Source organism: Corylus avellana, chromosome 5 (genome assembly GCF_965113065.1).
Source record: "Corylus avellana chromosome 5, dhCorAvel1.hap1.2, whole genome shotgun sequence".
In the NCBI taxonomy this organism is placed as follows: Eukaryota; Viridiplantae; Streptophyta; class Magnoliopsida; order Fagales; family Betulaceae; genus Corylus; species Corylus avellana.
In genome coordinates this window covers 21,978,546-22,001,324 of record NC_142494.1, presented here as the reverse complement: position 1 = coordinate 22,001,324, position 22,779 = coordinate 21,978,546, and the positions used below count along the sequence as shown (strand labels likewise).

The following is a 22,779-nucleotide window of genomic DNA, read 5'->3' as shown; positions in this document are numbered from 1 at the left end:
AAACTTGTTCCATACGAAAATAAAGTTGATGAAAACGGAAGGAAAGCTTTGATTAATTTATAAGTCTATATTGATTTAATTTGCAAGTCTCCCATGATTTACAGTTATGCTTACAGTTCATTTATTGCCATTTCAAAAGAATTATTCTGCATGAATTATTATGACTTGCAATACAGAAATTCTTCAAGTTAACGCCTTTTAACATCTGATTGTCACATGTTTTGTATTTAAAAATGCAAAACATGTTTTATGTTGTCAGTAAGATGATCTGGTATGTATTCTGTTTACCCCCAATGTTTTGGTTGGAATGATTTACTTCCAATGGAAAGCCAAGTGGGCCATTTTTTTTTTTTAAAAAAAAAAAAAAAAAAAAATCTTGAATCTTGCTAAGGATTTTCATTAACTTCAAGTTCTTGTGTGCTTATCAAGATTAATTGTAACTTCTCTTCAGAAACAAATTATTTAGATATGTAAAAAGCTGCTTATCTAGCAAAAAGCATCCTGGATTAACTAAAGTTATTCTCGTTGAATTGCATAAACGTGCCAGGTGTTTTGACAATTACAGGAAAAAAGACTGACCTCTAATTTAAATAATTCTGGCATGTTTCATGGATGCTTTTTTTTTTTTTCCCAAACATCTCTGTTACTTCTCTTGGTTAAAACTGAGGCAAGTGTATAGAATACATACACAACTGTAGTTTTACTTCTTGACAAGCCATGGTTTCAATTGATGCCTTTTCATTAGAGAGCCATTGGGTCATGCCAGTTTATAGGATAATGTGGTGCTTAAATATGTAGAGAAGAAGCTGGGAATCCAAAGAGAGAGAAGATATGAGAAAGAAAGAGAAAGAGGAGAGAGAAAATCACTTTCTCATAAATTTATTCTACCAAAAACTTATTTCATTGAAGTATGAGACACTTAAATCTACTATCAAACTAAACCCTACGGCAATGCGCCATTTATTTACTTACCTAACATAATTTAGGGGAACACTCATTTAGTAAATTGCCTAAAATACTCTATGGCAATCACCTATTTATTGAATTACAAAAACCATTAACAATGAAAATAAAATAAAACATAAAATTAAATTCTAATAATCCGACAAAGTTCCTTTTGCATCATGAAGTGTCTTCAAGAAATGGATAATCAGTGTAACCAACAATAGGATCCGAGATGTAAAATGTATCTCTATTGTATTTGTTGAGAGGAGCATTGAGCTCAAATCTCTTAGGCAAATCTGGATTGGATATAAACAAGCGACCATAAACAACAAGATCTCCATGATTTTTAGCAATGGCATTGTTCCCATCTTCTCTTTCATAACCCCCAGCAACAAGGAAAGTACCTCTAAAAGCCTTTCTCATTGGTAGAAGACTGTGTGGGGATTCACTTTTTTCAAAAGCATTCCTCATTCTTGGCTCAACCATGTGGCAATAAAGAATCTCATATTTGTTTAAAGACTCTGCCATGTAAAGCCCCAATGCTTTTGGATTTGAGTCTCTAGATTCCATAAAGTCTGCAAAAGGAGATAGCCTTATTCCAACTTTGTCTGCTCCTATCTCATTAGTAATAGCTTTCACTATTTCTAGAGCAAATCGACAACGATTCTCAAGGGATCCACCATATTGGTCAGTTCGATCATTTACTTCATCTTTCATAAACTGGTCAATTAGATAGCCATGAGCCCCGTGGATCTCAACCCCATCAAAACCTATGTATCAGACAAAAACAACATAAATTTACAAAGTGAATAAGTATAATGTTAAATATCATGTTTGATATTAAAAAACAAGAAAAGCTTATGAAATGAAAACTCACCAGCTTCAATAGCATTCCTTGCTGCAATCCTAAAATCTTTGACAATTTGAGGAATTTCATCTGTCCTTAGCCGCCGTGGAGGAGTGGAATGTGCACCATCAAATCCCTCAACGGTCAAAGGCTTGTCAGTAGAAGAAATTGGAGCTTGCCCATTTGGCTGAAAATCTGTAGACAAACAATATGAAAATCTTAGAAAACTTTCAATTCTTTCCATTCACAACAAAATAGTGAAAAGACAAACCTTGATTTGAAACCCTCCCCACATGCCAAAGCTGACAAAAGAAGACTCCACCTTTGGCATGAACAGCATCCACGATGGGTTTCCATGCTTCAACTTGCTCTTTTGTCCATATACCAGGTGTATTAGGATACCTTTACGTACACCATCAAAGAAACCTCATTAAGTTTTCAAGAAAAATTATTTGAGCAGGTGAGTCCTATTGATGCTCTCACAATTTCAAAAATACTTGCCAAGCTATTATATATAGTTAAAATTACCCCTGAGCAGTATCAGAAACTCCAGTTGCTTCAGATATTAAAAGACCGCCTTTTGAGGTTCTCTGAGAATAATATAAAATAGCATTCGGCTGAGGAACATTGCCATAAGATCTCATTCTGGTAAGTGGTGCCAAAACTACTCTGAAAATCGAAAGTACTTGATAAATTAACTCAATCAAGGAAGAAATCTTTCTATATATACCAAAGAAAATAAAACTATCTGAATCGCATATAGATTTCAACTCTTCTAGCGTGGACAACAAAAGTGATGGGGCATGATATTTCAACTCTTCTAGTATTTAAACCGAGCTTAGGCTTAATCTATAAATAAGATACTATTTGGTTCAATTTTAGCATTTTTTTGAGAGCCGGCCTGCATTAAAATTATTTCAAAGGCTAAAGTGTATAAAAAAATAAGTTGTAATAAGTTTTGGGAGGAAACAAATATTTTTTATCTAAAAGGAAAAAAAATTATAGTTAAATAAAAAAAGAAAAAAAAAAAAACAGAAATTGGAAGGTGCAAACCTATGGCATAGATTGAAGTTCCCCATTTTGTAAGGAGTAAGAAGAGGAATGGGGGTGGGAGCTTGAAGAGCCATTTTCAATGATTCTTTTCTGTTTTGTGTTTGTAGTTTGCAAAAAATGCAAAAGTCCCAATTGAGTATTTATACATTATAAGGAGGGTGAATTCAATTCGACAACACCACGAGTCCACGACTTTTATTTCAGGTGATGTCTATTATGACGCCTCATTTGTTGTTGGTGATGTCTGTTATGACGCCTCAACAGAAACATAACGCGTCTGCCATGACGTTTGGAGTACGAACTGTACGATAGACCACAACGTTTCACCGCCAGTGTTATTGACCATTGACGGAGTTATCTTTTACGATTTTTAGAATTTTTAAAATATTAATTTATCATATTGTATTTAAGAAGAGAAAATTTTGATATAAAGAGCTTGCTTGCTTATTCATTTCTTTAATTTTTTTTTTAAAAAAAAATAAAATATAATAAGTCAATCAAATAGCTTTCTTTCGTTACGGTCTACCAGAAAAAAACAAATTATTAAGCAAATACAATATCATGAATATAATCTAGAAATTTCTCAATTTAAGCTTATTCTCTAATTTCATGTAATGCTTCTTTCGCAAGTTTACAAGTCACTTCATTTGCTTTTCTTCTAACATGGGCTAACTTACTACCCTTGTAAATTAACTTTGCAAACAAACTGCAAGCGTTCTATTAAGTCTGACTGAATTATAATTTGATTCAGCCATACTAAAATATTAATGAAAATCAAGATAATGTACACTAATCAATCATGAAGAGTCCCGTTACGAGATTCATGATCCAAGAACAAAAGCAACAAGGTGTATACGGTCTTCGAATAAGAGCATCTCCAGTAAGGGTGGCTATTTATCCACACAAAATACCACTTTTTCTATTTTAACTATTAGTTTTTCATAACACATTCCAGCAGAATATCTATTTTAACTCTCAAATTTAATTAAATATTATTTTTTTAGTATTATTTTTATCATAGAGAAAGAAAGGGAGTGAGAGAGAAAGGTGAAAGGGATGAGAGAGAAATGATTAAAAATTTTTGTAGTTGTGAACTGTGAATAGGTTCTTTTGCCTATTTAGTACTATAGCAAAATAGATCAAAAAAATTAAAGAGCCTATTCTGTTGAAGAGAAAAAAAGTATAAAAATAGTCAAATTTGGCTATTAAGGTGAATTTAACTACTCTTTTGGAAATGTTCCAATGTTGACACAAGAATATATGTTAGCCGCATATAAGTGACTGCAAAATGGACTGTAAGTGTTTGTAATTTTGATGTATACAATGATTTCTGAAGAAGTTACTAGCTAGCACTTTTGATAGCTTTTATTGATCTTTTTTCAGTAAGTTCAAAGAATAAATAGAAGTGGTTAAATGCAATTTTGGTACATGTTGTTAGGCCCAAAATCAAATAGACCCTTCGGTTTCAACTGGTACATGTAATTATTGAAAATACATATATGGTACTTTTGTCCATGTTCCATCCAAATATTTAATGGATCTCCACATCAGCACGCTTAAAATGGTGACATATGTCCCAAATGCCACATATTGATGCCAAATCAGCAGATTGGATAACGGTTACATTATATCATAGGTGGTACCTATGCTTTTGCCACGTATGATGCAAAAACTAATAAAATAATGAGAACTAAAATAAATTTTTTGTTTTATTTTTTAAAAAATGGTAGAAAATTGGGGGTAACGGGCCACTATCATTTTAGCTAGAGAGCCACCCCCATTGGCCAGCAAGGGGGAGGCTGAACCACCCCAGCCACCCCATTTGGGAGTTTTATCAAAAGTGTATTAATATACATTTTTAAACATCACTCTAGCCCAAAAGACTAAGTTAATAGGCTTTGATGGGAACATTGAAAAAATATAAAGAAAAATAATGGTTAATATACATAAGTGAACCTAAGCTCATTAACTTAGTCTTTTGGGCTAGAGTGATGTTTAAATATGTATATTAATACACTTTTGATAAAACTCTCAAACCATTTATCTCCTCCAACAAAAATATTTCAACTTTCCCTCTATTTTTGTCTTACTCTTTGTCCCACATTAAAAAGCTATGAAACTGGAGAATTACCCGGAGTTCCAACCTCCAAGAAGGGCCCTCGGTTAAGCCATCTCTTCTTTGCTGACGACAGTCTCTTATTTTGCAAGGCGTCTCCATTGCATTGGAATCGATTGACAAGTATTCTTAAGACATATGAGATGGCGTCGGGGCAGCGATTAAATCAAGCTAAAACGTCCATCTTTTTTAGCCGCAATACTCCCACAGAGACTCAGATGGAGATTTTATGCCTATCAGAAATCCCAGCCACACAAAGATATGACAAATATCTTGGTTTGCCAGCCCTTGTTGGAAAATCTCGAAAACAAGCATTCAAGAGTGTCAAGGATAGAGTTTGGAGGAGGCTTAGCGATTGGAAGCTGAAGTTTCTGTCTCAAGCAGGGAAAGAGATCCTCCTGAAAGCAGTCATTCAAGCAATCCCTACATATAGCATGAGCATCTTCCTTATTCCGAAAGGATTATGCGTAGAAATTAATTCTATGATGCAGAAGTTTTGGTGGGGACATCAAGAGAATGAAGCACGTATACATTGGGTGAGATGGGGGCATTTGGGACTACCGAAGAATCGGGGTGGATTGGGTTTCAGAGATTTAGTATGTTTCAACAAGGCCCTTCTTGCTAAGCAATGTTGGCGTTTGTTAAAATCACCAGAGAGCCTGACAGCAAAAATTTTAAAGGCAAAATATTTTTCTACATCCTCTTTCATGGAGGCAAAATTGGGCTCAAAACCTTTTTTTGCGTGGAGAAGTATTCATGGGGCGAGGGACATTCTTGAGACCGGATTGATTTGGCGAGTAGGAAATGGACAGTCGATAAAGATATGGGGTGACTCTTGGGTCCCAATTCCATCAACATTTAAAATCCATTCTCCTCCAAAGGTGTTGAATCAGAACAGCAAAGTACAAGAACTAATTGATCGGGAAAGGGGAGAGTGGGATCAGGGCCTCTTAAACAGTATCTTTACAGCTGAGGAGGTAGCAGCTATTAACTCTATACAAGTCAGCCCAATGCAGCAACCAGATGTTCTAATTTGGCGGGGTACAAGTTTGGGAACCTTTTCAGTTAGAAGTGCTTATCATCTAGCAAAGGAGATGGAGATGAAAAAATGTCCAGAAGGTTCAACAAAACGGGAGGACAGCTTGTTGTGGAAACCACTGTGGAAATTAGCCATCCCTAATGCAGCAAAAAACTTTTTCTGGAGAGCCTGCCAGAATATTCTGCCAACCAAGGACAATTTACTTAGGCGAAAGGTGGTGAATGAACCATTGTGCCCCATCTGTGAGCAAGAACCAGAGACAGTGCTACATGCTCTATGGAATTGTGAGGGTGCAAGAGATATATGGGGCTGCAGTAAACGGGTACTCCAAAAGATGACCACGGAGGGTGATAACTTCATGCAGATTGCAGAATATATTTTTTCAAAATGTGACCTGGACGTGTTTACTCTGTTTGTATGCTTATCATGCCAGGTTTGGTTTCGACGAAATAAATGGGTTCATGAAGGAGTTTTCGTGGACCCCAACGTTATTCTCCAAAAAACAGAAGAGGAAATGCTGACTTTTGCCCAACTACAATAGAAGGACCCAGGCGTCAAGGAAGGCTCTGCTCGACTGAAAAAGTGGATGGCCCCTACCCAAGGTTGGCACAAAACGAATTGGGATGTGGCCATTGATAAACTAAATGAAAGGGTCGGGATTGGAGTTGTAATTAGAGATGAGAAAGGGAGAGTGATAGCTGCTATGTCTAAACAGCGAATGGGTATACTGGAGCCAGCAATGGGGGAAGCATATGCCGCCTATCATGCAGTGTGTTTATGCCGGGAAGTGGGAGTCCAAAATCTAATTTTGGAAGGAGACGCGAAACAAATTGTGGATGCGATTAATTCAAATACGGGCACAGGGAGCAGTTTTGGGCATCTAATTGAAGATACTAGACATGTACTACTCGCTATACCAAGATGGAATTGTGTATTTGTTCATCGCGAAGTCAATGAGGCGGCTCATAGGATGGCAAGAGCGGCAACCACTGATGTCAGTGATAGGATTTGGAGGGATACCACTCTTAATTGTATTAGTGATATTATTTTGATGGAGCAATTAGCTCTATCTCGATGATTGTTTGTTGGAGTTTTCTACTCCATCTTACGATTTATTATCAATGAAATTCAACAGTTCAGTTTTCAAAAAAAAAAAAAGCTATGAGAATTTTTTGTGCTTTACAAGGGTTTGTCTTTCTTTTATTCTATGACTTTTGGGTAGATTCATGCTAGTGGTGTCACCTAGTGAGTAGCATTGGCCATGGCCGCGTTGCATTGGCGCACTTAGCAATTACGCAAGTCGCACACGATCTGTTCTAACAAACATATATATTTTTTTATTTTAATTTTTACATCAATAGCTATTTTTCAACGGTCAAAAAATGTCATTTCAACAGTCATATTTTTAAGAGGAATGATTCACGTCAATATTTTCTCAATCTTTTTTCCATTTCATCCTACAAAGTCAATATAATATCATAATAGGATTCTCTCCATTTCAGTTGAAATGGAAATGGAGAGTATCCATTTATTATAAAATGAGGGGTAATATTGTATTAACATTAAAGTTGAAGGACAAAATTTACAATATTACCCCTCATTTTACACTAAATGGATACTCTCCATTTTAACTGAAATGGAGAGGGTCCTATTCCATATATCAACCATTAGATTTGTAGACTCGTGTGAACTCCACAAAAAATTAATAGTGGATTCATCCATTCAGTACGAAGATGATTAAAAAAAAAAAAAGAATTTTATCACTTCTTTATTTTTAAACAGTCAGGAATTTCCATTTCAACAATAATAATCTGCTTCTGTAATTCAATATAAAAAAGAACATTCAGAAAATTGATACATACTTTTTATTTTATTTTATTTTATCTTTTCTCTCTTGTTCTTCTTCTCTACTGCTATTACAGAATTTCTTGTTCACAATAGTATTACACTACATCCGGTCTGTATTGAATCTTAATGACAAAATTGATGTATTTCCATTTGCAAAACTTATCATATAAGTGGAAGGAAATACCAAGAATTTAGTCATTTCATACAAATTTGACTTTCCTTCTGATACAACTTTATGAAATCCCAACTCTGTACAAAAAACACAACAGCCGCCAAGCACAAATAGTTGCCAAACCTCTCCATGATCATGACCTCGTAACAAGTATGCTGATTCCCATCTTTTTGTTCTACTAATTGTCCACATGTAATATTTCTCTCCTAAGTTTGTTGACGTGTTAATAAATTGTAGGTAGATAAAGTTTATTTTCCTATGTGCTTAGTTAACTTTAGTAAATAATTTAAACATCTTTTTAATTTTGGCCAACAAGCGTGTAATTTAGAATTTTGCAGATGGCTAATTCTGATATATGTAAATGCATCTTTAAAAACCAAAATTCAACATGTACGACAGTCTGGTGCTCGGTCAGGGTCCTTTGATCAGGAAAGGTTCCCACTACACGCTCAGTTCTTTGTTGTAACGATATGATGAGTCTATAGAGTCCTTCAAGACAAGCCAACATGCGCCGCTTATGTTTTAAGAAATGTGGTAGTGGTCCAAAGGGTAAACTTGTTCCATACGAAAATAAAGTTGATGAAAACGGAAGGAAAGCTTTGATTAATTTATAAGCCTATATTGATTTAATTTGCAAGTCTCCCATGATTTACAGTTATGCTTACAGTTCATTTATTGCCATTTCAAAAGAATTATTCTGCATGAATTATTATGACTTGCAATACAGAAATTCTTCAAGTTAACGCCTTTTAACATCTGATTGTCACATGTTTTGTATTTAAAAATACAAAACATGTTTTATGTTGTCAGTAAGATGATCTGGTATGTATTCTGTTTACCCCCAATGTTTTGGTTGGAATGATTTACTTCCAATGGAAAGCCAAGTGGGCCATTTTTTTATTTAAATAAAAAAAAAAAAAAAAAATCTTGAATCTTGCTAAGGATTTTCATTAACTTCAAGTTCTTGTGTGCTTATCAAGATTAATTGTAACTTCTCTTCAGAAACAAATTATTTAGATATGTAAAAAGCTGCTTATCTAGCAAAAAGCATCCTGGATTAACTAAAGTTATACTCGTTGAATTGCATAAACGTGCCAGGTGTTTTGACAATTACAGGAAAGAAGACTGACCTCTAATTTAAATAATTCTGGCATGTTTCATGGATGCTTATTTTTTTTTTTTCCCAAACATCTCTGTTACTTCTCTTGGTTAAAACTGAGGTAAATGTATAGAATACATACACAATTGTAGTTTTACTTCTTGACAAGCCATGGTTTCAATTGATGCCTTTTCATTAGAGAGCCATTGGGTCATGCCAGTTTATAGGATAATGTGGTGCTTAAATATGTAGAGAAGAAGCTGGGAATCCAAAGAGAGAGAAGATATGAGAAAGAAAGAGAAAGAGGAGAGAGAAAATCACTTTCTCATAAATTTATTCTACCAAAAACTTATTTCATTGAAGTATGAGACACTTAAATCTACTATCAAACTAAACCCTACGGCAATGCGCCATTTATTTACTTACCTAACATAATTTAGGGGAACACTCATTTAGTAAATTGCCTAAAATACTCTATGGCAATCACCTATTTATTGAATTACAAAAACCATTAACAATGAAAATAAAATAAAACATAAAATTAAATTCTAATAATCCGACAAAGTTCCTTTTGCATCATGAAGTGTCTTCAAGAAATGGATAATCAGTGTAACCAACAATAGGATCCGAGATGTAAAATGTATCTCTATTGTATTTGTTGAGAGGAGCATTGAGCTCAAATCTCTTAAGCAAATCTGGATTGGATATAAACAAGCGACCATAAACAACAAGATCTCCATGATTTTTAGCAATGGCATTGTTCCCATCTTCTCTTTCATAACCCCCAGCAACAAGGAAAGTACCTCTAAAAGCCTTTCTCATTGGTAGAAGACTGTGTGGGGATTCACTTTTTTCAAAAGCATTCTTCATTCTTGGCTCAACCATGTGGCAATAAAGAATCTCATATTTGTTTAAAGACTCTGCCATGTAAAGCCCCAATGCTTTTGGATTTGAGTCTCTAGATTCCATAAAGTCTGCAAAAGGAGATAGCCTTATTCCAACTTTGTCTGCTCCTATCTCATTAGTAATAGCTTTCACTATTTCTAGAGCAAATCGACAACGATTCTCAAGGGATCCACCATATTGGTCAGTTCGATCATTTACTTCATCTTTCATAAACTGGTCAATTAGATAGCCATGAGCCCCGTGGATCTCAACTCCGTCAAAACCTATGTATCAGACAAAAACAACATAAATTTATAAAGTGAATAAGTATAATGTTAAATATCATGTTTGATATTAAAAAACAAGAAAAGCTTATGAAATGAAAACTCACCAGCTTCAATAGCATTCCTTGCTGCAATTCTAAAATCATTGACAATTTGAGGAATTTCATCTGTCCTTAGCCGCCGTGGAGGAGTGGAATGTGCACCATCAAATCCCTCAACGGTCAAAGGCTTGTCAGTAGAAGAAATTGGAGCTTGCCCATTTGGCTGAAAATCTGTAGACAAACAATATGAAAATCTTAGAAAACATTCAATTCTTTCCATTCACAGCAAAATAGTGAAAAGACAAACCTTGATTTGAAACCCTCCCCACATGCCAAAGCTGACAAAAGAAGACTCCACCTTTGGCATGAACAGCATCCACGATGGGTTTCCATGCTTCAACTTGCTCTTTTGTCCATATACCAGGTGTATTAGGATACCTTTACGTACACCATCAAAGAAACCTCATTAAGTTTTCAAGAAAAATTATTTGAGCAGGTGAGTCCTATTGATGCTCTCACAATTTCAAAAATACTTGCCAAGCTATTATATATAGTTAAAATTACCCTTGAGCAGTATCAGAAACTCCAGTTGCTTCAGATATTAAAAGACCGCCTTTTGAGGTTCTCTGAGAATAATATAAAATAGCATTCGGCTGAGGAACATTGCCATAAGATCTCATTCTGGTAAGTGGTGCCAAAACTACTCTGAAAATCGAAAGTACTTGATAAATTAACTCAATCAAGGAAGAAATCTTTCTATATATACCAAAGAAAATAAAACTATCTGAATCGCATATAGATTTCAACTCTTCTAGCGTGGACAACAAAAGTGATGGGGCATGATATTTCAACTCTTCTAGTATTTAAACCGAGCTTAGGCTTAATCTATAAATAAGATACTATTTTGTTCAATTTTAGCATTTTTTTGAGAGCCGGCCTGCATTAAAATTATTTCAAAGGCTAAAGTGTATAAAAAAATAAGTTGTAATAAGTTTTGGGAGGAAACAAATATTTTTTATCTAAAAGGAAAAAAAATTATAGTTAAATAAAAAAGGAAAAAAAAAAAAAAAAAAAAAAAACAGAAATTGGAAGGTGCAAACCTATGGCATAGATTGAAGTTCCCCATTTTGTAAGGAGTAAGAAGAGGAATGGGGGTGGGAGCTTGAAGAGCCATTTTCAATGATTCTTTTCTGTTTTGTGTTTGTAGTTTGCAAAAAATGCAAGTCCCAATTGAGTATTTATACATTATATGGAGGGTGAATTCAATTCGACAACACCACGAGTCCACGACTTTTATTTCAGGTGATGTCTATTATGACGCCTCATTTGTTGTTGGTGATGTCTGTTATGACGCCTCAACAGAAACATAACGCGTCTGCCATGACGTTTGGAGTATGAACTGTACGATAGACCACAACGTTTCACCGCCAGTGTTATTGACCATTGACGGAGTTATCTTTTACGATTTTTAGAATTTTTAAAATATTAATTTATCATATTGTATTTAAGAAGAGAAAATTTTGATATAAAGAGCTTGCTTGCTTATTCATTTCTTTAATTTTTTTTTTTTAAAAAAATAAAATATAATAAGTCAATCAAATAGCTTTCTTTCGTTACGGTCTACCAGAAAAAAACAAATTATTAAGCAAATACAATATCATGAATATAATCTAGAAATTTCTCAATTTAAGCTTATTCTCTAATTTCGTGTAATGCTTCTTTCGCAAGTTTACAAGTCACTTCATTTGCTTTTCTTCTAACACGGGCTAACTTGCTACCCTTGTAAATTAACTTTGCAAACAAACTGCAAGCGTTCTATTAAGTCTGACTGAATTATAATTTGATTCAGCCATACTAAAATATTAATGAAAATCAAGATAATGTACACTAATCAATCATGAAGAGTCCCGTTACGAGATTCATGATCCAAGAACAAAAGCAACAAGGTGTATACAGTCTTCGAATAAGAGCATCTCCAGTAAGGGTGGCTATTTATCCACACAAAATACCACTTTTTCTATTTTAACTATTAGTTTTTCACAACCCATTCCAGCAGAATATCTATTTTAACTCTTAAATCTAATTAAATATTATTTTTTTAGTATTATTTTTATCATAGAGAAAGAAAGGGAGTGAGAGAGAAAGGTGAAAGGGATGAGAGAGAAATGATTAAAAATTTTTGTAGTTGTGAACTGTGAATAGGTTCTTTTGCCTATTTAGTACTATAGCAAAATAGATCAAAAAAGTTAAAGAGCCTATTCTGTTGAAGAGAAAAAAAGTATAAAAATAGTCAAATTTGGCTATTAAGGTGAATTTAACCACTCTTTTGGAAATGTTCCAATGTTGACACAAGAATATATGTTAGCCGCATAGAAGTGACTGCAAAATGGACTGTAAGTGTTTGTAATTTTGATGTATACAATGATTTCTGAAGAAGTTACTAGCTAGCACTTTTGATAGCTTTTATTGATCTTTTTTCAGTAAGTTCACTTTTCATTTCCTAAAGAATAAATAGAAGGGGTTAAATGCAATTTTAGTACATGTAGTTAGGCTCAAAATCAAATAGACCCTTCGATTTCAGCAGGTACCTGTGATTATTGAAAGTACAAATATGGTACTTTCGTCCATGTTCTATCCAAATATTTAATGGATCTCCACATCAGCACGCTTAAAATGGTGACATATGTCCCGAATGCCACATATTGATGCCAAATCAGTAGATTGGATAACGTGACATTATATCATAGGTGATACTTATGCTTTTGCCACGTATGAGGCAAAAACTAATAAAATAATGAGAACTAAAATAAATTTTTTGTTTTATTTATTTTAAAAATGGTAGAAAATTGGGGGTGGCCGGCCACTCCCATTTTAGCTAGGGAGCCACCCCCAATGGCCAGCAAGGGGGAGGCTGAACCGCACCCCAGCCACCCCATTTGGGTGTCCGGTTGCCCCCAATTTTTTACCCTTTTTGTTTCATATATATATATTTTAGTTACCATTATTTTATTATTTTTCCAGCATAGGTACTACCTATGATATAATACTACGTCATCCCATCTTCTGGTTTGGCATTAATATCTGGCATTCGCAACAGGTGTCATCATTTTACGCCTGCTGAAGGTGAAAATCTATTAAATATTTGGACAGAAATACCAAATGTGTAGTTTCAATAATCATAGGTACCACCTAGGACACTTTTTAAAAACGAAAGGTCTTTTTTGATAGTGGGCCTAACCACATGTATCAAAATTGCATTTAACCCTAAATAAAAGCCTTTCTCTACTTTTTCTGCTTATCACATCAGCAACGGATTCAACAAAAACACTCACACAAATGATCAAGGTCATTTCTTTAATATCTTTTGTCTTCGATCTAATATAATCCTCATGACCTTGTTAGTTCCCCCTTCAAATATAAAGAACAGAGCTTGTTTTACGATGTCATTTTCTGTCGTACTTTAAAAACTTCTCGATTACACCTCTTGGTTAAAACTGAGGTAAATGTATAGAATACATACACTATTGTAGTTTTACTTCTTGACAAGCCATGGTTTTAATTGATGCCTTTTCATTAGAGAGCCATTGGGTCGTGCCAGTCTATAGGAGAATATGGTGCTTAAATAGAGAAGAATCTGGGAAGCCAAAGAGAGAGAAAATAATTTTCTCATAATTTTATTCTATCAAAATCTTACTTCATTGAAGTATGAGACACTTAAATAGACCAACAGAACAACACTCATTTATTAAATTGCCTAAAATACTATATAACAATCACGTATTTATTGAATTACCAAAAAAAAAAAAACCATTAACACTTCAAATTAAATTCTACATAATCTCGTAAATTTCTGGCCTTTTGCATCATGAATTGTCTTCAAGAAATGGATAATCAGTGTAACCAACAACCGGATCAAAGATATAGAATGTTTTTCTATTGTACTTGTTGAGAGGAGCATTGAGTTTAAATCTCTTTGGCAAATCTGGATTGGCTAAAAACAGACGACCATAAGCAACAAAATCTGCATGGTTTTCAGCAATGTCATTGTTCCCATCTTCTCTTTCATAGCCTCCCGCAACAAGAAAAGTACCCCTAATAAAGCCTTTCTCATTGGCAGAAGACTATGTGTGGATTCACTTTTTTCTCCAACTGTCTTCATTCTTGGCTCAACCATTTGGCAATAAAGAATACCATATTTGTTTAAGGACTCTACCATATAAAGCCCCAATGCTTTTGGATTAGAGTCTTCAGATTCCATATAGTTTGCAAAGGGAGATAACCTTATTCCAACTTTGTCTGCTCCTATCTCATTAGCAACAGCTTTAGCTACTTCCAAAACAAATCGATAACGATTTTCAAGGGATCCACCATATTGGTCTATTCGATCATTCACCCCATCTTTCATAAATTGGTCAATTAGGTAACCATGGGCCGAAACCGAGACTCTTATGACTTTGGCTGAAATTTGGACATATTATGACTAGTATCGGCTACAATGGCTGAAATCTGATAAAGAAGATGCTTCAACGATTTTAGTTATAGGCTTTTTTTTAGGGAAAATATAAAAAAACTCTCAAAACTACTAGTCGTTTGCAATATAGCCCCCCAATATTCAAAAGGTATTAAATTAGCCCCCAAACTACCAAAATGTATAAAAAATGCCACTTATTTTTTTTGAGGAAATTTAGATATAAACTCTTTAAGTCAACGCCTTCATTAAAAACTCCCTAGGTATTTTTTTTTCGAAAATTTAATCCCTAGGTCAATCGAAACTATAAGAAACTCCATACCGTTATAAATTTTTTACTACTCGTTAGGGCCACTCAAAACTCCCCGTTTTACTTGATTAAAATATTAATTTTTTTATTAAATTAATTTTAAAAGTTTTTTAAAAAAAATTAAAAAAAAAAAAAAATTGAAGGGTGACCAGGGCCTATGGGGTGGTTTGCGAGTTGCGGCCACCCCTAGGTGGTTTGAAGGCCACCCCAAGCCACCCCTAGGGTGGCTCGGACCACCCCTTGGGTGGTTTAGGGTGGCTCGCGGCCACCCCTTTCCACCCATGGGGTGGCCCGCCCATAGGTGGAGGGGTGGCCTGCGAGCCACCCCAAACCCCCGATGGGGTGGTTGCGAGCCACCCCATGGGTGGTTAGGGGTTGCCGCGAGCCACCCCAAACCACCCCAAGGGTGGCTCGCAACCACCCTCAGGTGGTTTGGGGTTGCCGCAGGCTACCCCAAGCCACACCTCAAGCCACCCCTTGGGTGGTTTGGGGTGGCCGCGAGGGTTTGGGGTGGCCTGCAACCCACCCCTCCACCCATGGAGTGGCTCGCGGCCACCCCATGGGTGGAAAGGGGTGGCCGCGAGCCACCCTAAACCACCCAAGGGGTGGCTCCAGGGGAGGGGCAAACCACCCCTGGGGTGGCTTATGGCCACCCCATAGGGGTTGGGGGGTGGCCAGGGGTGGCACTGCCACCCCTAGCCACCCTTCAATTTTTTATTTATTTATTTTTTTTAGATTTAACTTTTAAAATTAATTTAATAAAAAATTAATATTTTAATCAGGTAAAACAGGGAGTTTTGAGTGGCCCTAACGGGTGTTAAAAATTTTTAACGGTAGGGAGTTTCTTGTATTTTCGATTGACCCAATGACTAAATTTTCAAAAAAAAATACATAGAGAGTTTTTAATGAAGGCACGTTGACCTAAGGAGTTTATATCTAAATTCTCTTTTTTTTATATTTCTATAATACCCCTATTCTTTTAACAAATAAAATAATTGTAAAAAAAAACAAATAAAATAATAGGGGTGTGATAGGAATATAAAAAATAAGTGGCATTTTTTATACATTTTGGTCGTTTGGAGCTACTTTAATACCTTTTAAACATTGGGAGTTATATTGCAAACGACTGGTAGTTTGTGAAGCTTTTTAAAAAATTTCCCTTTATTTTAGTTATTCAAAATATAACTTTTTCTATTTTAACTACTAAATTTTCACTACAAATTCCAGCGGATTAACTATTTCTCAGTCTACTTTCTTTAAATATATATATTTTTTTCAATCCTCTCTCTCACGAGGACAAAAAGGTCACAACCCGCATCGTTGATTAGTTGGCCATGTGAGGCGAAAACTGGAATGGGTACTGTTTTGGGCTTGAGAAAGTGATTCTTGTACTAGATTTGATTTAATAGTACTGGGTTTGATTATGAGCTTCTTCACGTTTTGTCCAAATTTTAAACTGGTTCCTCTAACAAGTTTCTATCTATTTTATATGTCTCATTTAACACGTATGCCAAGGTCTATTTCAGAATCAAAGTTTACAGTTTTTCTTCTAATGCTATAAATCTAGAAGATTATAATGGCGAAGAATATGGTTTTGTTTATGGAATTGGGACTCTTTTTTTGTTTCTATTTTTTATTTTATTTTTATTTATTTATTTTTATGGATGACTTAGCTCTTAATAATACGACGTTGATAATAAGTGTTGATATGAACGCTAGCATGTCCATTGAAACGTATGGAAAAGTGATAGAGATACCTATTTAATCTGGGCAAAACTTAATTAAGGACCATATTCTTGAAATTAGAAACATAATGACTAAATTCAAATTAGATAAAAACCTAGGGGCTAAATATGATTTTTTATGTTGATCCCCATCATGCCCTCTAACAATTATGTTGATCCCCATCTTTTTGTTCTACTTGCCCATATGGAGAAATGCTACACATTCCAAATTTTATTTTCAAAAATTAGTTTCCAAATGATGTGTCACCATCCCATGAATTGGTGACACACTTCCCAAAATAATAAATCTCATAAGATGGTGACACATCATTTGGGAACTAACTTCTGCGAGAAAAATTTGGGATATGTAGCACTCCTCGTCCACATGTAATATTTCTCACCTAAGTTTGTTCACATGTTAATAGACTATAGGTAGTTATTTTCCTAAGTGCTTAGTTGAGTTTTGTAAATAATTTAAATATCTTTTTATTTTTGGCCAACAAGTGTAAGAGAGAATTTTGTAGATGCATGGCTAATTAAGATGTAAATACATGTTTTAAAACCAAAATTCAACATGTATGCTTGTCAATTTAACTAAATGACATGCTAATTTAACAAAGTGTTCCTGTGCTCAAGAATAATTGCTTGTAATAGCCAAATGTTATTTCAAATTATGAGCATTCAAGCACACGCAGAGTAGTAGCAACAAATGTGCAACTCTTGCGTTGTGGAGTTATTAAGAATTATTCTTACACTTCTACAATACAATAGAATACCACTAGAAATAACATTGTATTTAAAAGAGGGGTAAATTTAAATAATGTAGATTCCCCTAAGCTTCTTTGCAAACCTATGCATTGTCTTCAAGAAATGGGTAATCGGTGTAACCACTATTGGAAATGCTATTAAGGTGAATTTAACTACTCTTTTGGAAATGCTCTAATGTTGGCACAAGAATATATGTTAGCCACAGAGAAGTGACTGCAAAATGGATTGTTAGTGTTAGTAATTTTGATGTATACACTGGTTCCTGAAGAAGTTACTAGCTAGCACTTGTGATAGCTTTTATTGATCTTTTATCAGTAAGTTCACTTTTCATTTCCTAAAGAATAAATAGAACGGGTTAAATGCAATTTTGGTACGTGTAGTTTGGCCCAAAATCAAATAGACCCCTCGGTTTCAACTGGTACCTGTGATTATTGAAAATACACACATGGTACTTTCGTTCATGTTCCATCCAAATATTTAACAGATCTCCATGTCAGCACGCTTAAAATGGTGACATTTGTCCTGAATGCCACATATTGATGCCAAATCAGCAAATTAGGTAATGTGACATTATATCATAGGTGGTACCTATGCTTTTGGTGCCACGTATAATGCAAAAACTAATAAAATAATGAGAACTAAAATAATTTTTTTAAAAAAAATGGTAGAAATTTGGGGGTGGCCAGCCGCTACCATTTTACCTAGGGGGTGGCTTCCAATGGCCAACAAGGGGGAGGCTGAACCACCCTAGCCACCCCATTTGGGTGTCCGGTTGCCCCCAATTTTTTACCCTTTTTTTTTTTTTTTTGTAATATATACATCAGTTACCCTTATTTTATTATTTTTCCAGCATAGGTACTACCTATGATATAATACTACGTCATCCAATCTTCTGGTTTGGCATTAATATCTAGCATTCGCAACATGTGTCATCATGTTACGCATGCTGAGGTGGAGATCCGTTAAATATTTAGACGGAAATACGAAATGTGTAGTTTCAATAATCATAGGTACCACCTGGGACACTTTTTAAAAATGAAAGGTCTGTTTGATATTGGGCCTAACTACATGTATCAAAATTGCATTTAACCCTAAATAAAAACCATTCTTACTTTTTCTGCTTATCACATCAGCAACGGGTTCGACAAAAACACTCACACAAATGATCCAGGTCATTTCTTTAATATCTTTTGTCTTCGATCTAATATAATCCTCATGACCTTGTTAGTTCCCCCTTCAAATATCAAGAACAAAGCTTGTTTTATGATGTCATTTTCTGTCGTACTTTAAAAACTTCTCGGTTACACCTCTTGGGTAAAACTGAGGTAAATGTATAGAATACATACACTATTGTAGTTTTACTTCTTGACAAGCCACGGTTTTAATTGATGCCTTTTCATTAGAGAGCCATTGGGTCGTGCCAGTCTATAGGAGAATATGGTGCTTAAATAGAGGAGAAGCTGGGAAACCAAAGAGAGAGAAGGAGAGAAAATCATTTTCTCATAATTTTATTCTATCAAAATCTTATTTCATTGAAGTATGAGACACTTAAATAGACTAAAAGAACAACACTCATTTATTAAATTGCCTAAAATACTATATAACAATCACCTATTTATTGAATTACCCAAAAAAAAAACCATTAACACTTCAAATTAAATTCTACATAATCTCGTAAATTTCTGGCTTTTTGCATCATGAATTGTCTTCAAGAAATGGATAATCAGTGTAACCAACAACCGGATCAGAGATATAGAATGTTTCTCTATTGTACTTGTTGAGAGGAGCATTCAGCTTAAATCTCTTTGGCAAATCTGGATTGGCTAAAAACAGACGACCATAAACAACAAGATCTGCATGGTTTTCAGCAATGGCATTGTTCCCGTCTTCCCTTTCATAACCTCCCGCAACAAGAAAAGTACCCCTAAAAGCCTTTCTCATTGGCAAAAGACTATGTGGGGACTCACTTTTTTCTCCAACTGTCTTCATTCTTGGCTCAACCATGTGGCAATAAAGAATACCATATTTGTTTAAGGACTCTGCCATATAAAGCCCTAATGCTTTTGGATTAGAGTCTTCAGATTCCATATAGTCTGCAAAAGGAGATAACCTTATTCCAACTTTGTCTGCTCCTATCTCATTAGCAACAGCTTCAACTACTTCCAAAGCAAATCGACAACGATTTTCAAGGGATCCACCACATTGGTCTATTCGATCATTCACCCCATCTTTCATAAATTGGTCAATTAGGTAACCATGGGCCCCATGGATCTCAATTCCATCAAAACCTAGGTATAAAGATAAAAATTATTATTTTACAAAGCGAATAGGTATAATGTTAAAGATCATGCTTGCTTGATATTAAAAAACAAGAAGAGCTTATGAAATGAAAACTCACCAGCTTCAATAGCATTCTTTGCTGCAATTCTAAAATCATTGGCAATTTGAGCAATTTCATCTGTCGTTAGCCGCCGTGGAGGAGTGAAATGTGCACCATCAAGTCCCTCAACGGTCAAAGGCTTGTCAGTAGAAGAAATTGGAGCTTGCCCATTTGGCTGAAAATCTGTAGACAAACAATATGAAAATCTTAGAAAACATTAAATTCTCTCCATGCACAGCAAAATAGTCAAATGACAAACCTTGATTTGAAACCCTCCCTGCATGCCAAAGTTGACAAAAGAAGACTCCACCTTTGGCGTGGACAGCATCCACGATGGGTTTCCATGCTTCAACTTGCTCTTTTGTCCATATACCGGATGCATTAGGATACCTTTACAACATCAAAGAAACCTAACAATCATAAAGTCTTGAAAGCAAGATTGACTAAAATTTATTTGAGCAAGTGAGTCTCATTTATGCTCTTTCACAATTTTAAAAAAATTTGCCAAACTATAATAGTTAAAATTACCCCAAAGCGGTGTCAGAAACTCCAGTTGCTTCAGCTATTAAAAAACCACCTTTAGAAGTTCTCTGAGAATAATATAAGATAGCATGTGGCTGAGGAATATTACCATAAAATCTCATTCTGGCTAGTGGTGCCAATACTACTCTGAAAATAAAAAGTAAATGATAAATTAACTAAGCCAAGAAAGACATTTTTTTTATTCCGAAGAAAATAAAATTATCTCGAATCACATATATATTACCCATAGCAAGTTTGGGAAGAATAAACAAATAATCCATTTATGAAATGATTATGGCAGAAATAAGGACAGCTTCATTTTTTCAGCTGTGGACTATATATATTAAATGTGGAGAGGCCTCCCATTTATAGTATATATGTCTAAATTGTAATAAGTTGAAGTGAATAATTACAAGTGAGATTGAAATGATAGTTTTAGGAGGAAAAAAAAATTATTTTATCAAAAAAAGAATTTGGAAGGTGCAAACCTATGGCATAGATTGAAGTTCCCCATTTTATATGGAGTAAGAAGAGGATTAATGGTGGGAGCTTGAGCCATTTTTATTGATTCTTTTCTGTTTTCTTCCACGGCTTGTGTGTTTTGTAGTTTGGTTGGGGAATAAAAAATTGCCAGACCCAATTGGGTATTTATACATGTACACATTGAATAGGAAAAAGAGGAAAAGTAAGGAGGTTATATTCCGATTTTCAAACATATTTGTCGTTGGTGATGTCTATTATGACGTCTAAGAAAAAAAAAACGTCTGCCATGACGTTTGTAGTAAGATTGACCATCCTCCGCACTACGATTATCTGCCAGTTTTGCTGACTAATGACAGGAGTTAGACATCGCCCTTTCAAAATTGTAATTGAGATAATGTCTTCTAAGATTAACAAAAAGATAAAAATATCTTTATATAGATTTCTTAATAAGACAAAAATATCGTATAAATTAGAAAAAATTAATTAATTAATTTTTTTGAAAAACGAAAATTTTAATTTAAAAAAAAAAAAAAAAAAAAAAAACGATTTTTTTAAAAAAAAAAAATTTTTACAAACGAGATTTTTTTATAAAAAAAAAAATATGAATTTTTTTTTTAAAAAAAACAGAACTTTTTAATTTTTAAATTTGGTCACCACTTGGATTTTTTATATATTTTTTTAGTTTTAATTTTTTTTCTAGAAGTTTTAATATTTCTTGTTTTTATTTACTAAGGGTAGTTTCGTCATTGGGGGGAATATTGACAATTTTTTATAGTTTGGGGGCGCATAGTCAATTAGGTGGTAGTTTGAGGGGAGTATGTTGACTTTTTCCAATTTTATTCTTTGCTTATTCATATCTTTAACTTAAAAAAAAAAAACCAAAAAAAACCAAAAAAACCAAAAAAATCAAAAACAGAAAAACAAAAATAAAACAAAAATCAAATAGCTTTCTTTCGTTATGACCTTAATTGGAACGGCTGTTATGGCCAGAGCTTAGACTTCGATATGTCTTTTTGGCCGGAATCGAGACTCCGATGACTTTGGCCGAAATTTGGACATATTATGGCTAGTATCGGCTATAATGGCTGAAATCTGATAAAGAAGATGCTTCAACGATTTTAGTTATAGTTTTTTTTAGGGAAAATATAAAAAAACACCCCAAACTACTAGTTGTTTGTAATATAGCCCCCCAATATTCAAAAGGTATTAAATTAACCCCCAAATTAAACTACCAAAATGTATAAAAAATGCCACTTATTTTTTTTTTATATTCTTATAATACCCCTATTCTTTTAACAAATAAAATAATTGTTAAAAAAAACCAAACAAAAGAATAGGGGTATTATAGGAATATAAAAAATAAGTGGCATTTCTTATACATTTTGGTAGTTTGGGGGCTACTTTAATACATTTTAAACATTGGGGGTTATATTGCAAACAACTGGTAGGTTGGTAGGCTTTTTAAAATTTTTCCTTTTTGATAAGCGCCGAATGTTGCACATTCAAGCCCCTTAATTTACATATGATAATTCCTTAACATTGTTATTTGTTTGATTTTGTTTTATTTTTGTGTTTCAGGTCTTATTTGATAAACCATTGAAAATTGGACTTAAAAGGGCAAAAAGCTGGGCATTCTGGATCTAAGATGAAGCGCAGCTATTCCTGAGCTCGAGCGCACCTGCACTCGAGCATCTGCGGCCAAGGATCGTGCGCATAACAGCTAGGCTCGAGCGAACTCGGGCGTGTATTGCACGGCAGCAATCCTTTTCCAGCGTGGACTTGGTTTTCAGTCTCC

The 22,779-nt window shown here is 34.5% G+C and overlaps 4 protein-coding genes and 1 pseudogene across 6 annotated transcripts; 1 reads left to right on the top strand and 4 right to left on the bottom strand.

The window, feature by feature from the left end:
- Nucleotides 1-1,122: 1,122 nt before the first annotated feature.
- Nucleotides 1,123-2,929, bottom strand: LOC132182597 (putative 12-oxophytodienoate reductase 11). 2 transcript variants are annotated; one of them, XM_088516546.1, is made up of 5 exons: nucleotides 2,846-2,929; nucleotides 2,321-2,461; nucleotides 2,064-2,194; nucleotides 1,823-1,987; nucleotides 1,123-1,715 (listed from the first exon to the last, which is right to left on the bottom strand). In XM_088516546.1, the coding sequence occupies exons 1-5, from the start codon at nucleotides 2,917-2,919 to the stop codon at nucleotides 1,123-1,125; spliced, it is 1,104 nt and encodes a 367-aa protein (XP_088372672.1). In that variant the 5' UTR covers nucleotides 2,920-2,929. The 2 variants fall into 2 exon arrangements, with proteins under 2 accessions (XP_088372672.1, XP_088372673.1); XM_088516547.1 differs by having other exon boundaries at nucleotides 1,823-1,966.
- A 3,657-nt stretch (nucleotides 2,930-6,586) lies between these two features.
- LOC148585929 (uncharacterized) lies at nucleotides 6,587-7,078 on the top strand. Its single transcript, XM_088516832.1, has one exon. The coding sequence runs from the start codon at nucleotides 6,587-6,589 to the stop codon at nucleotides 7,076-7,078; it is 492 nt and encodes a 163-aa protein (XP_088372958.1).
- Nucleotides 7,079-9,695: 2,617 nt separating this feature from the next.
- On the bottom strand, nucleotides 9,696-11,503 carry LOC132182591 (putative 12-oxophytodienoate reductase 11). 2 transcript variants are annotated; one of them, XM_059595880.2, is made up of 5 exons: nucleotides 11,430-11,503; nucleotides 10,894-11,034; nucleotides 10,637-10,767; nucleotides 10,396-10,560; nucleotides 9,696-10,288 (listed from the first exon to the last, which is right to left on the bottom strand). In XM_059595880.2, the coding sequence occupies exons 1-5, from the start codon at nucleotides 11,501-11,503 to the stop codon at nucleotides 9,696-9,698; spliced, it is 1,104 nt and encodes a 367-aa protein (XP_059451863.2). The 2 variants fall into 2 exon arrangements, with proteins under 2 accessions (XP_059451863.2, XP_088372675.1); XM_088516549.1 differs by having other exon boundaries at nucleotides 10,396-10,539.
- Nucleotides 11,504-14,192: 2,689 nt separating this feature from the next.
- LOC132183259 (12-oxophytodienoate reductase 1 pseudogene) lies at nucleotides 14,193-14,755 on the bottom strand (annotated as a pseudogene).
- A 4,539-nt stretch (nucleotides 14,756-19,294) lies between these two features.
- LOC148585928 (12-oxophytodienoate reductase 2-like) lies at nucleotides 19,295-21,075 on the bottom strand. Its single transcript, XM_088516286.1, has 5 exons — nucleotides 20,990-21,075; nucleotides 20,508-20,648; nucleotides 20,239-20,369; nucleotides 19,998-20,162; nucleotides 19,295-19,887 (listed from the first exon to the last, which is right to left on the bottom strand). The coding sequence occupies exons 1-5, from the start codon at nucleotides 21,058-21,060 to the stop codon at nucleotides 19,295-19,297; spliced, it is 1,101 nt and encodes a 366-aa protein (XP_088372412.1). The 5' UTR covers nucleotides 21,061-21,075.
- Between the last annotated feature and the right edge of the window lie 1,704 nt (nucleotides 21,076-22,779).